The sequence below is a fragment of the Nuphar pumila genome, chromosome 7, assembly GCF_984573655.1.
Source record: "Nuphar pumila chromosome 7, dmNupPumi1.hap1.1, whole genome shotgun sequence".
NCBI classification, from domain to species: domain Eukaryota; kingdom Viridiplantae; phylum Streptophyta; class Magnoliopsida; order Nymphaeales; family Nymphaeaceae; genus Nuphar; species Nuphar pumila.
The window spans coordinates 128610446-128624244 of NC_143255.1; the positions used below are offsets into that span (position 1 = coordinate 128610446).

Consider the following 13799-nt stretch of genomic DNA (forward strand, 5'->3'; position numbering starts at 1 on the left):
TCCCTTCATACCTTTTCCTTTATGAAAGTTTTCTCATGATAAAGGATTAGCTGACAAGGCTTTTTAAAAGATCTGCGGCTCATTCTCATGAAAAGCCTTCCTAACAATGAATCAAACAAGGCCTAAGGGTAAAAAAAAAAAGGCATACTCACAAACTTTTACTACAGGAGCAATGTAGTAGGTAGGGGTGTCAACTGGTCGGGTTTTGGTTTGGACCCAGATGAAATCAGACTTGAATTAGATTTTTGGGTATGGTATCGGGTCTGGACTCTGGCCTAATCAACCCACTATAAAAAAAATCATACCCGAACCCGATAAGAACTACATGAACCAAACCCAGACCCGATAAAACCACAAATTTTATTATTTTTACATTGAAAATTTACGGGTCATAATCGAAACTCGGGTCAGCTCTGGATCTAGTATAAAATTTTACAAACTATACCCAGGTCCATGTATTAATCGGACCTTTAGGTGTGAATCCGGGTCTTAATTGGGTCTTCTTATTTATCACATACTCAGACCCTATAAGGTTTGGTTCGGGTCGGGTCCGGGTAAACCAGGCCCATTGACACCCCTATTAGTAGGTAGGGCAGGCTAAGACCAAAGAGGCCGAGTCTTAGAGGGGACCAATGCAGCCGGGTCTTGGATCCGGCACCGTGTATTCAGCCTCATTAAAAAAAAACACAAAAGGGGGCTGGAAATTAGAGACCACTGTTTTATCCGTAAAATCTATTGTTGCTTGTCAAAGTCTTGAGTCAGATTGGCGTGTTTTTACCGCACACGTGTCCCTCTGTACAGGTATCCACGTCAGACAGGACAAGCGAAGCTGACAGCCACGAGCATCGACCGGCTGACGGGGCAAAGCAAGACGAACACCCGTGTATAGTCAACGCACGTACGGTCGAGCTGGCTCCCGTCACTACGTATCGTTTCGCCACGACCGTCACGGTTCTCCCGGCGCCTCGATCGACTCGGGTGGAATACTAACCGTGGTTAACCCCTGCTCAAGACGAACTGCTTTCATTTTCCAAAGAAGTGGGAAACGCGGCTCTCACTCGCAATTCGCAATTTTTTCCCTCCGGACGGACGGTTCTGCCCTCGTGCTTACCGCCAATCCCTTCCGTGTTCGTCCCCTCTGCGACGTTCTGACTCCATTCCTGGCCCCCTCCTCTTCGTCTTCGTTTGACCCAGCGGAGAATCTCTCTCTCTCTCTCTCTCTCTCTCTCTCTCTCTCTCTCTCTCTCTCTCTCTCTCTCTCGGCGGGAATCGAGATCGTCCCCACGCGGATTTGTGGATTCATATTGAATTTCGAGCTCTCTCTTGCTTTCTTGATATCGGTCTCTCTTTTGGTGGCGGATTAGGGTTTCTTTGTGCGTTCTGGTTCGCGGAATCGACAGGGGAAGGAGAAGAAGGATAGAGGGAGAGGCGCACTCAGAGGGGGAAACGTGCCGGAGATGAAGTCTCCGTTGAGGAAGCTCCGCGGCCTCGCCCTGCACAAGGGCCAGGCGAGGGAGAAGCGGAGCCAGCAGTTCACGCAAACCGACGAGCTGGCTCAGGCGATTCAGGCGAGCTTCTTTTCTCCTTTTTTGGATCGTTTCTTCTTCGTTCCTTTTCTTTCCCACGGTGTTCGTGGATCCTTGATGCTTCTTTTTCCAGGTTTTTTAGAATTTTTTTTGAGATCGGACTTCTGGATTGCGTCTGATCGTGGACGGTTCTAAGTTTCTTGTTTCGTTTTTGTTTCGAGGATGAGGAGCGCGAATGCTTATTGAATTAGTGAATTTCGTGGAAAGATTTCGTTTTCCGTGTTTTCCGGCACAGTTTTCTTAGGATATGTTAGGAATGTGTTTGGAAGTTACTTTTCCTGTTTGGAAATTATTATAACCATGACAGAGCTAGTTTTCTTCTGCAATGCTTTGTTTCATGGATTTAGTGTCCGAAAAAACTGTCAAGGCGATCTATTCAGGGATGCATTGGATACGGATCTGTGGAGAAAGAAGGGATTGGTGGCTAGATGATGAAACTTATCTTGATTCCGTGCTCGAAATTTCGGCTGTGTAGGACGCCTGCTTCTTACTTTTGATTAATTACTTAATGCGTGGGGCATTTCGTTCCCTTCTATGCTTGTTTGTATAGGAGGTAGAAGGATTTGCTGGATGTTAGCATGGATTTCCTTGCTCGGAGATGTGGCTCTTCTTCCCTTTCTATATAGAAGTGGTTGGGATTTTGGCTAACACCTTGTAACATCTTGAGAAGTCGCTATAGGGAAGCTCCTATCAGAGTTAAACTGCGACACAGAGGGTGTAGAATGAGTGAGGCTGTGAATTGTTTAGGCAAAGGCCTCTGAACTTGTTTGTCTTGTTGAGCAATTTGCTGCCCTTTTTAGCTCAGATGTCTTATGTTATTTCCCCTCCTACAGTGTGGAGGATTTCAATTTGAATTATTATGTATTCGTCATCGTACTATGGGATATAATTGCTGTTAATGTAACTGCTTACGACTGCCTATTCTTGGTTGATTATGTTTTTTCAGTACTACATTATGGAAATGCGACAAACTGAGTAGGTGGAGATCCACATCCCTCTGGCTTCTCTAATGAATTTGTTAATCTGTTGCTATTTCTTTTCAGAAAAGCAGATAAGTTACACAAGCAATAATTTGACCATCTAACAGTGGGAAAAGTTGATGTAGGAGTCATAGATCCAGAAGTGGGAACTTAACTTGACGAGAGAATTCTTCCAAGGAAGCAGACGCTTTAACAGGGTTCCTTTGATATATCTGATAATACAAGAATGTGGTTAAAGAAATGGCTTGGCCAGCCATAGACTTGTTTGCTGGATAAAAATGTGCAGTATCTGTAACAGAGTTTCTCAAGTAGATTGTATTAAAAAAGAATGTCAATAAATGTCTTGGATATGAAATTGCTCATCAAAATATTGCATCTTTTGTTTCACTGCTGCAAGAAGTCCTATGATAAGACAAACTTTAGCGATCAGAATAAGCACATATTTAATTTTCACTATCACAGGCATTCTAGTGAAGTTTTAAACATGCCTTACGTTACCAAGTTAAAACTAATATTTGTAGTACTTAATTATGCTAGTAGTAACAATCAATGTGAGAAACCACTATAGCATCCAAAATTTGCTAGGGGAAAAGATTTAAGTGAACTTGTTGATGTCCACTAAAGGCTGTGAACATGAATAGATCTATATATTGTATAACTGATAAATTCATGTGTTTATTTCCTTTTTAACTTTGTATTTGCTAAGCAATGCATGAATCTCCAAGTATGCATGGCCTTTGCTTTATTAACTATATATTTTTGTGTTTTTGTAGGACATGCAAGACATGAGGAACTGTTATGACAGCCTACTTGCTGCAGCTGCTTTCACCAAAAATACTGCATTTGGTACAACTGTTGTCCAAAATACAATGATATGCGGCCATTTATCCTGTGTCTCTTTACACTATCATGGATCTTGCTTAAACCTTTTTGAAGTTTCCTTTGTCTTCAGTATTCTTATATTTTGTAGAAATTCCTGCTGATTTAGTTCTGTTTTGTTTCATTCATGATGTGCCGAGACACAGATTGTAGCATTCAAACGAGGAGCTTCTGTTGAATTGGTTGAGACATTATTTAGTTAGTTTTAATTTTTTAAACCATTTTGAGCTTCACATTTTTTATGATACACACATATCTATATGCTTCTACCTGAATCTTTCTTATACTGTTTGAAATGGGACTGCTAGGTGTGTTTCCATCTCTCTCTCTCTCTCTCTCTCTCTCTCTCTCTCTCTCTCTCTCTCTCTCTCTCTCTCTCTCTCTCTCTCTCTCTCTTCTTGGGTTGCCTCAGTTCTACATATACATATCCCTTTTCTTTTTGAGTTAGTGGTATTGTTTGCATATTGAAATGGGACTGCCAGGTGTGCTTTTGTCTGTTTGTGGAATTATTATATATCTTTTTATGTTGGCATTAGTTCCACACATGTCCCTTTTTCTTTTTAAGTTAGTGGTATTGTTTGCAGAATTTTCAGAGTCACTGAAGGATCTAGGTTCTTGTCTGCTGGAGAAGAATGCTTTAAATGATGATGAGGATAGCGGTAAGCACAAAAAATCATAAATTCATGCTTGCGTATTTGTGATATATCATCAATTTTCAGTCAATGGTGGACACATCCATGTACGATGTGATCGCTTTTTGATGCACATTCTACAACCTTCTTTAGGTCACTGTTCGCTTGTGTACATCATCATCCTATACATGGGCTATTTGTTGCTCATGGCATTATGTCCTTGATTGTATAAATATGCACTAACAAGTACTTTCATAGGGGCAAAAAAAAGAGAAGAAACTGTGACGTGGCTACAGCTCTTCTATAGGAGTTTTAGACCATGTATCCCTGTTCATTCTCAGAGACAGTTTGCTTCCAACTGGATGTCCCTTGACATTGCCAGCCCAATCAGCTTGGAGCAACCATGTATTTGAAATCATGTGCTGCAAACTTTTCTTCGATTTCGTTAATGTACACAATCGACTTATGTACTTAATGTTCTTGGAAATCTAAAGAGATTATGATGTACTAAAAAAATTGCTCCAAGTGATATAGACCCATGATCATGTGTTATGACAGGAAGCATAATCTGGTATTGGAAACTTTTGGATCTATAAAATCATTATCCCAACCAGGCAGTTGCTGATAAGAACTTGTGGAACACTATTTGTTGTTAATAGTTTGATACTTTTAAAGAATTTTTTAAAAATGCAGAACTCCATATAATCTAATGCACTGAAAAAATGTAGCATCTTGATATCTTGTTATTATCTTGAAAAAACAATTTTAAAAAAATTATGAATTTCAGTTTTGTGCATTTTCTTCAATTTGAGATATTTTGATTAAAAAAATCTCCAAGATTCTTTTTGAGAAAAAACACTTACTGTATAGATCCTTTCAAGAAAAGGGCTTGCTAATAGCCTAATACTATTGCAAGACTGATATTTGTGACTATGGTTCACAAAAAGAAGCATTCAACTTAAGGTAGCGCATATCTGGTCTGTCATATTATTGACTATGACAGTATTGCATTGGGTGTGTCTACTTTTTCATTGAGTGTCCTATGTCCAAATAGACCCAATCTTATTGGCCTGTAGTGGAGAAAATAAAAATGATCAAGGGTTCTCATTAAAATGAAACCAAGCTCGTAAAGAAAGCAAATGCTATCTCAGCCAGTTGGACAGATGCATGATACTCACTGTATGAGTCATTAGGAGATTCTAAGCTCTTAATTAAACATGTCATCTAATTGTTTCATCAGAAATAGAAGGGCAGAAATTGGTAACATATTCTTCTGCAATATGAAATGCATATTGCAGAAGACTAAAAGTAGTTCCTACAGTAATTGGTAACATGATGCAGAGACTACCAACAGGGGATCAGCTGTCTGGTAGGAGCAGCTAGTGCACGTCACCTTGTGTTGGAACGTTGCAGGTTCAAAACCCAATGGTATATAGTTGTATAACTGGTAGGGGTCTGCCTAACCCCAACTTGTCTTTCAAAAAAAAGAAACATGATGCTGAGACAAATGACTTTTTTTCTTCATTTTTTGGTGGGTTGGATTGGGGAGGAGGTATAGAGCTCATCTTTTCCTTTTCATCTCTAACAACTTATCGTGCTGCTCCCAAAACATGACAATTTAGCTGCTGGTAAGATGGTCTTAAGATTAGATTGTGTTCTTGTAGATGGCACTCAAACCAGACACCCTCAACAATACCATGGAATCTCCTTAATGCTCTTATTCACTTGCAACACATCAATGTTTCTGATCGGTTCATGTACCTATCGAATGACAAACCAATTCCTTGTGAGGGGTTCTTGTCACAGGAGTGCCTATCTATTAGGAAGCTTTTACTGTAGATTTCTTGTTACAATTTTATAACTTACCTTTTGTCTCAATTTTTTTATGTGAGCATTGTAATGAACTTAAAATTAATGAGAAAACTATATGAAATAAAAAATAGTTGGAAATTTATGAAAGAACTCAAGAAATCTAAATAACTATCACATACCAAAGGAGTTTGTTCCTATGTCACATGAATATGGATGTGGGAGTGGGACATGATGTGGATACACTTGGTACAATACAATAAAATTTTATAAAATTATCACATAGGGCCATGGCCATACACATAGATGTATGCATATATGTGAGTATGTGTATAAAAAAAAATCTAAATCTCTATAATTAAGAACATCGAATAATGAAACTAAGTTGAAATTGAAATGTAATATAATTGATGACAAATTTTAAAAGAAAAAGAAGTGAATATGAAATAAAGTAAATGAAATCATAAAAGAAAATATAACGTTAATGACACAATGTTGACCGTGTTTGAAACTGGTTTGAGTATGTCCATGAAGTGTCATGATTCCATGAAATGTCTGAGTGTCGTGTTGTGTCGTGTCAACACGGGATACACATGCTAGGGGAAGTGTCCGTGTGACATAGGTTAGTTCCAATGCAAGTTTTGCTGGTGTCCTTGTAAATTGGTTATGGGCTCTTGAATGTTTGATTGGTGCCTGAATTTCTTGATCCAAGCTTTTCTTGATGTTGTCCTGCCAAGTATTTGAGGTATTAGCTGCTGATTTCTTTGCCCTACCATGTCCATAATTGTTATCCATCTAATGGTTTGTGAAATTCATGTGTTATTTTAATGTGTTTGACAGTAACCTGTGCATTTTGTCACTGACATGTTTTTGTTAATTGCTGAATATGTTGAAACTGCAATATTTTGCAGGTAAGGTTTTGTTAATGCTGGGGAAAGCACAATATCAGATTCAGAAATTTGTTGATAGCTATGTGAGACCAAGGCTTCTCTTGTTTATAATTACTTTTTTAACTTATGGCAACTCTCATGTGCATATTATAACTAATTTATTTCTTTATTACAGCGGTCACATATTTATAAGACAATTACAATCCCATCTGAGTCTCTTCTCAGTGAACTACAAACAGTAGAGGTATGTTCTTATGCTTTTAATGGTTTCCCTGTTCTTGAAAACTGATGTCTTATCCAAGATACCCCCTTTTATGTTTCATTAAACTGTTGGGCTGCTATACTTGTGATTTGAATATTCTATCTTCTTCTTTATATGACTTAACCATGTATAATCTGATCTTTATGCATTTGTTATTCATGGGCAATGCTTCTGCATGCATCTGGATACATAGATATATATCAATCGTTCACGGAGATTGATATGCCTCGTATTCATAAACCAAACTTTTATTTTATGCATTTGAAGGTGATATTTTTCTTCATAAAGCAGCCTTGTTAACAGATGATGTGATAGTTGTCATAATAAGAATTCAGTTGCACTAAAACACAAAAAATAGTGGCAGGTAATCAAAAAGGTTTATGAATAGAAAAGGAGAGCTAACCTTGAACCTCAAAACTGTTTAGATATTTCTTAGCTTATTCAAGAGTAGATCTATTGTAGCTTTTTCTTTTATAATGATACTGATTACTCGAATAGGTTCAGCAAAACTTGTCAGAGTAAGAATGATTAGTCAATATGTTTCATTGACATTCTGCTTAAATTGCTTTTATCCTTCTTTCTCCCAGCTTTTCTGCAGTTCTTTAGCTTTTCTTGTTTAACAAGCATATCAATCATGAATGCTGATTTTAGGCATTTCTTTTCAACTGATTGCATAACTGATGCAGGAAATGAAGCACCAGTGTGATGTGAAAAGGTATGAAATCATTTAGTTATTTTGTTTATTCTATGGACTTTTCCGAACCACTATATTCTCACATAATGATCCGTCCCTACAGAAATGCATATGAATATATGCTGGCTTCTCAAGGAGAAAAAGGGAGGTCTAGACATTCTAGGGAAAATGTTTTGCCTCAAAAGTTGCAAGCTGCTTTAGATGAATATGAAGATGAGGCAAATTTATTTATTTTCCGTTTGAAATCATTGAAGCAAGGACAATCCAGGAGTCTTTTGACACAGGCTGTCCGGCATCATGCTGCGCAGGTCTCACTCTTTTATGTTTTGTTCAAAACACGGATCAGTTTTCTAATTTTATTAAGGTGAAGGTGCATCATATCTAATTTTATTACATTTTTCTTTCTTGAAAGCAGATGAACTTTTTCAAGAAGAGTTTTAAGTTTCTAGAGTCGGTTGAGCCATGTATAAAAGTGATTACAGAGCAGCAACATATCGATTATCAGTTTAGTGGACTTGAGGATGACGACTCTGAAGATGGTGATGATGATAGTTCTGATGTCAGTGATGATGGAGAACTAAGTTCTGACTATGAGCAATTGCAACATGCATCAGACACCATAATTACTACTAGGCATTCCATGGAGGTGAGAGTGCACATGTAATTCTTTCCCTTTTTTGCAGTTAAATTTTACATTTTTTGGATATGTGATATTAATTACTTGTTATTACGTCTGGTAAACAAGCCAAACAAACTGAACAGAGTTTGTTCAGGCTCGGCTCATTTACCAGTGGATTGAACTCGTGACTTGGCTTGTGTTCATGTTTAGCTGAGCCGAGCTTGAGCTTGGCTTATGTAAAAACATTCCATGTTTATTTATACATGGAATATATAATTTTTTTATATATTACACTTAAAATATATATTTTATATATTACACTTAAAATATATATTTTATATATTACACTTAATAGTCTATATTATATTTTTATGTATATTTTCTATGCATCCTTCTCTTTGTATATATATTTTATGTGTTCTTCTTTTTATAGATTACACTTAAAATATATTATACATAAATTTTTTTTATCTATACGAGCCCTCCTAAGTCGAACACCTTGTGTTTGGTCTCGATTCATTTAAGCTAAACAAGCTGATCATGGCTCGGCTCGCCAACTATACGAACTGATTATTGAACAAGTTTGTGACAAGCTGAGCCATGAGTTGCTCGGTTCATTTACCAGCCCTACTTGTAAGTTATGATAGCTTTGACTACCCTAATATGTTCATGAAGAAGTTTTAGTTCCCATGGCTTTGTGTTTTTGCTTATTGGTAATGGATAAGTACTTTGATGGTTCCAAGCAGTTAATCCCACTTGTTGGTCATGCAGCTAGATCATGTGGATCATGCCTTTGCTCCATCTGTATCAACTAAAACCGCTAAGGTAAAAGTCTCTCTATCATATCTTTTATGTGTCAACCGTGGATACACAAGTAAATCCCTTTCTAAATGCAGAATGGGAATTTGGATATACGAAGAAATCATGTTTAACCAATATGCAAGCACATTATTTTGAGTTATGAATGGATTGACCAACTGCCTACCATATGAAATTTTGTGATGCTAGGTTAAAGAGAAATAACCAAAGCATGAGCTTTGGTTGTAAAAGTGGGGAAATTAGATCAGCTCTGTTCCACTTGTTTAGCCTGGGTTTGAAAGCAGTCGAACTCTAGATCAAGCTACTGAAACCTTAAATTCTTGACCCTCCAACTTCAAAACCTAGGTTCTCCTAAATATTGAATTTCAAATTGTTTGTTAGAGATATAAATAGTTTAGTTTTAGGTTGGATCTGGGTGGGTTTGGATCCGGTTAGGTTCATAATCAGGTAAACTCTCATGTTGTCTCCCATGATATCATGATATTACATGCAAATTTTTTCATATCCAGCTCAACTCTTCAAAAACCTGGGTGACTGTGATTATACAATCTGGGATTGGCTCTGAGTGAGCTTTTGTTTCTGCCCAGGCTGATCCTGGAAGTTTATGTCCAGGTCTGGACTAACTGGGTTGGGTTTTTCTGTTTGTGTGGTATGCTTTGCATATGAGAGAGAGAGAGAGCAGGGTACCTCACCCCTGTTCTGTTTCGTAGCTTTCTGATTATGTAATGGACTAACTGGGTTGGGATTTTCTGTTTGTGTGGTATGCTTTGCATATGAGGGAGAGAGAGAGAGAGAGAGAGAGAGAGAGAGAGAGAGCAGGGTACCTCACCCCTGTTCTGTTTTGTAGCTCTCTGATTATGTAATGGTGAAGCTTGTTTCATCTTCCTTTGTTATTTTTTAAACCTTATTGTAGGGAAATCAAGATAAAGTCCAGAGAGATTATAATGCAATGATCGGTGAGCCCAAGGATGGTAGCTTCTCAGCACCCATTTTGGCCTATCGTGATAATAAAAAGGATGCTACTGAAATTTTGAGAGACATAAATCCATCAACACCGAGGAAATTCCATACGTATGTGCTACCCACTCCTGGTGATGCCAAAAATGCAGTGGCGGCTGGTTCAAACAAAGTTCCTGGAAGACAGTCCAACATAAATTGGCAAACAAATTCTTTATCTCATTCATTACCCTTGGCGCCGAAAAAGCAGCCAGGAGGTTATGGTGCTGATCAATTATCAGGAACACCACACTTGTCAAAATCACATTCGGTTCTGAAAGAGAGCAATATGAATAATGTTGCTGGTCGGGCCTCTGTTCATTTAGGAGAGGGGCTTTCACCACACAAATATGATTTGAGAAACTTTTCTGATAATAAAAAGATGCAACGGCAAGCCTTCTCAGGGCCATTGACAGGTAAGCCTTGGTCAAGTAAACACACTCCTACTGGTGGTCCTACACCCTCTCTAGAACGCCCTGTGTTGATATCCAGAATGTTTTCCCGGATCCCTGTATCTCATCGAGCAGCGTCCTCCAAAGTATCTCCATGTTCTTCACCAAAAATAAGTGAGCTTCATGAGCTTCCAAGGCCACCTGGGGTCTTAGCCAAAAGTGATGCTTCACCTAAAACTGGCTTGGTTACCCATTCAGCCCCTTTGGTTTCCAGGAGTCAGCAACGTTCTTTGGCAGAGAAATATTCTGTGAGGACAGCACAACCAACATCTCCATTACCAAGACCTCCTGCGACAGTGCCCCGCAGTTTCTCAATACCTTCAAGAGGTGGTCAGAGAGCACAAGAATCTCCTGTGGACTTGAGTGTGGAGGTTGCTTCACCTCCTTTGACACCAATTGCATTTCCAAACAGCCGATTGACGGTCACTAGAACCACAGGTGAATTGAATTCTTTCTTATGTTTTCTGTTGCTTTTGTTTGTTAGTTCAAAATTGTTTCCTTAAATGGCCCTAAGGGGTTTTCCACATGGTCTTGGGCTCGTGGGTAGTGAGGTCTCCCTCTACCCCGAGTTCAAGCTCCCATGGGGGGGGGGGGGGCTTCTGCAAGGCAAAGCAGGAGGCTCCCTGGGGGTCGAAGGGGGGGTGCCCACGGAGTTTTACATTGCCAGGGCAGCGACTGTAGGTACAGCAGGCCAACACCAGCGTAGCCATGTCTCCAATCCTGAGTGTGGTTGCTCGTGTAATAAATGAAAAAAAGGCATCCAGATTCTCTCTTTTTTCCCTCTGATTTTTTTTCCTATCTGGCAGATGTTTCGATGGCCATCTTAGAGAATTGTACTATCGTTTTGGTCCCCTGATTCATCTGTCTTAAAAATAGATGGTGCTCAACAATGGGCACTGGTATTTTTGCTCTTTTATTGATTCAGCATAAGATATTACCGCTGTTCTTTCCTAAAATATAGTTCCTTTTGGCTTTTTTAGATTCACACACCTATATATATATATATATATATATATATATATATATGTGTGTGTGTGTGTGTGTGTGTGAAAATGGGTTCGTGCTAAACCCATTTGGTGCTAAACCACATGCTAAATAGGTTTTTCGGGCTTCTCCGATGCTTTTATGCGGTTCCGGCTCCATAAATGTGTTGGGCATGGTCGATTTACTAAGAATCCACACCTGGATTTTGGAGCCTCAAAATTTTACAAAGATTTTGGATATATAGAGTAATGGGTCCATGCTAAACCCATTTGCTACACCACGTGCTAAATGGGTTTTTCGGACTTTTTCATTTTATTTTTAAATTCTGACCATACAAATGTGATCTATGTACTTGATTTTATAGGGATCAGCTCTTGAAACGTTTGATTCCAATACATGGGTGGGTTTTTATAAAGTTTGAAAAACCAAAATCTTTGTAAATTTTCAAGGCTCCAAACATCATTTTTTTATTGAAAACACATGATGGATTCTTAGTAAATTGACCATGCCCAACACATTTATGGGGGCGGAACCCATTTAGCATGTGGTTTAGTACCAAATGGGTTTAGCACGGACCCATTACTCTCTCTCTCTCTCTCTCTCTCTCTCTATATATATATATATATATATATATATATATATATATAATCACATGATCCAAAACTTGTTTTCTGCTAAATAATGCTTGTAGATCATATATATATAGAGGGTTTGATCAACAAAAAAAAAGTTCAAGAAATTTGAAAATCTAAAGCTTCTATTAGGTGTGAGTTGGTGCTCTGGGAGCACCCTATCATTACTATATATATATATATTTGCTACTAATGAAGGTAAGGAACTAATGAACTAGAAATCATAAGTGCTAGTTGTCTCAACTCAATCTAACCACAGATGTGTTCAACATGGTTTGTTTGCTAAGGATCAAACCTTGGATCATGCTTTTCTGATGTAAAAATGTGATCTTTTGAATTATAAAATTTTGGCACATTGTGAGCCATTGATTTTTTGATCCCTTTAAAAACCTAATTGTCATAATCACATGATTCAAAGCAAGTTTCCTATAGATCACATCCATAAGATTTGATCTACAAAAAAATGAAATTTTTTTGAAGGAATGATTTCTACTCATTAGTTCCTTACCTTCATTAGTAGCCAATATTTACTCATATATAAAAGCGAACTTCAGTTAAATAGAGGGAAAACTTTGGGTGATCATATATAGGAAGTCTGCCCCTTGTAGGGAAATGTTCATTGGTCGTATTACTTTGTGGGGAGAGAGTCCTGGAAATAGCTTACTGATAAATTTTGTTTCTAAACATTGAACAGTAAATACTAATTGTGGACCTATGAATTCATGCCAACATTTTTAATCAAAATTGAGCAGCTTGTGTATTGGCGCAACTTTTTTTTCTTGTTTTTTTTTTTGTTATAACGTTAGTGAAACCTGCTGCTTCTTTAACACTAGGCTTTCATTATCCATGTTGGTGAAGGCAAAAATTGTGTGACCTCTGACTAAATGTTCTTCTATCGTAGATGTGGAATGACCAGTCTCTTGCCAAACCTCTGGTATTCATGCCCTTTGCACGATGCATGATGATGGCTGAGTAAGATCCCCATGTAAATAACCTATGTACCATTCAATTTGCTCTTTTCAATATTGTGAGCTATTAGATTCTGTTCAGCGCTGAATCAGTATCAAAATAACGAGGCATGTAAGTGGCGATGTATGTAAAGTACTGGATTAGTATGAAATGAGAAGAGGCTTATTTTTTAAGTTCTTTGTGTGATTTCTCCTTTTGGTTCCGTCTAAAAACAAGGTCAGATGTTAACACAGCAACGCTCAACATGGAGTGAAAGCGCTTGCATGCATCCATTGTGTTACTGCTTATTTGGATAAATATGATCTGTAACTTTCCAACAGAAAAGAAGCATAAATTTTGGTGCAGATGTTCCACTAGTAATCGGTATGGTTTTCTTTTATCAATCTAATGTCAGGTTTCCTTTCATAATGTTTTATAAGGAGATTGTAAAAGAAAATTTGTTTCCACCGTAAATTCAGGGATGTCTAAAGTTTAATTCATGGAACAGAACCGTTGGCATACATCTGTTATGTGCGTCTCATGTACTTGTCTTCATTGTTTATCAGTGATCAATACAACTGTGCTATATATTTACAAACAATGAATTAAATCAAATT

The 13799-nt window shown here is 38.0% G+C and overlaps 1 protein-coding gene across 3 annotated transcripts; it reads left to right on the forward strand.

The window, feature by feature from the left end:
- Window positions 1–1040: 1040 nt before the first annotated feature.
- On the forward strand, window positions 1041–13376 carry LOC149833477 (uncharacterized protein At2g33490-like). 3 transcript variants are annotated; one of them, XM_090015148.1, is made up of 11 exons: window positions 1041–1559; window positions 3340–3412; window positions 4030–4104; window positions 6798–6859; window positions 6952–7020; window positions 7725–7753; window positions 7836–8040; window positions 8148–8378; window positions 9123–9176; window positions 10084–11056; window positions 13136–13376. In XM_090015148.1, exons 1-11 carry the CDS (start codon window positions 1458–1460, stop codon window positions 13144–13146), a joined length of 1884 nt encoding a protein of 627 aa, XP_089871274.1. In that variant the 5' UTR covers window positions 1041–1457; the 3' UTR covers window positions 13147–13376. The 3 variants fall into 3 exon arrangements, with proteins under 3 accessions (XP_089871274.1, XP_089871273.1, XP_089871275.1); XM_090015147.1 differs by having other exon boundaries at window positions 1107–1568; XM_090015149.1 differs by lacking the exon at window positions 9123–9176 and having other exon boundaries at window positions 1107–1568.
- Window positions 13377–13799: the final 423 nt, after the last annotated feature.

Bases quoted from the DNA above. Each gene is read 5' to 3' on its own strand.
- LOC149833477 (XM_090015147.1), top strand. From the start codon at position 1,458: ATGAAGTCTCCGTTGAGGAAGCTCCGCGGCCTCGCCCTGCACAAGGGC. The intron at 1,569-3,339 runs GCGAGCTTCTTT...GTGTTTTTGTAG, and splicing joins AGCTGGCTCAGGCGATTCAG to GACATGCAAGACATGAGGAA. The intron at 8,041-8,147 runs GTCTCACTCTTT...TCTTGAAAGCAG, and splicing joins TCCGGCATCATGCTGCGCAG to ATGAACTTTTTCAAGAAGAG.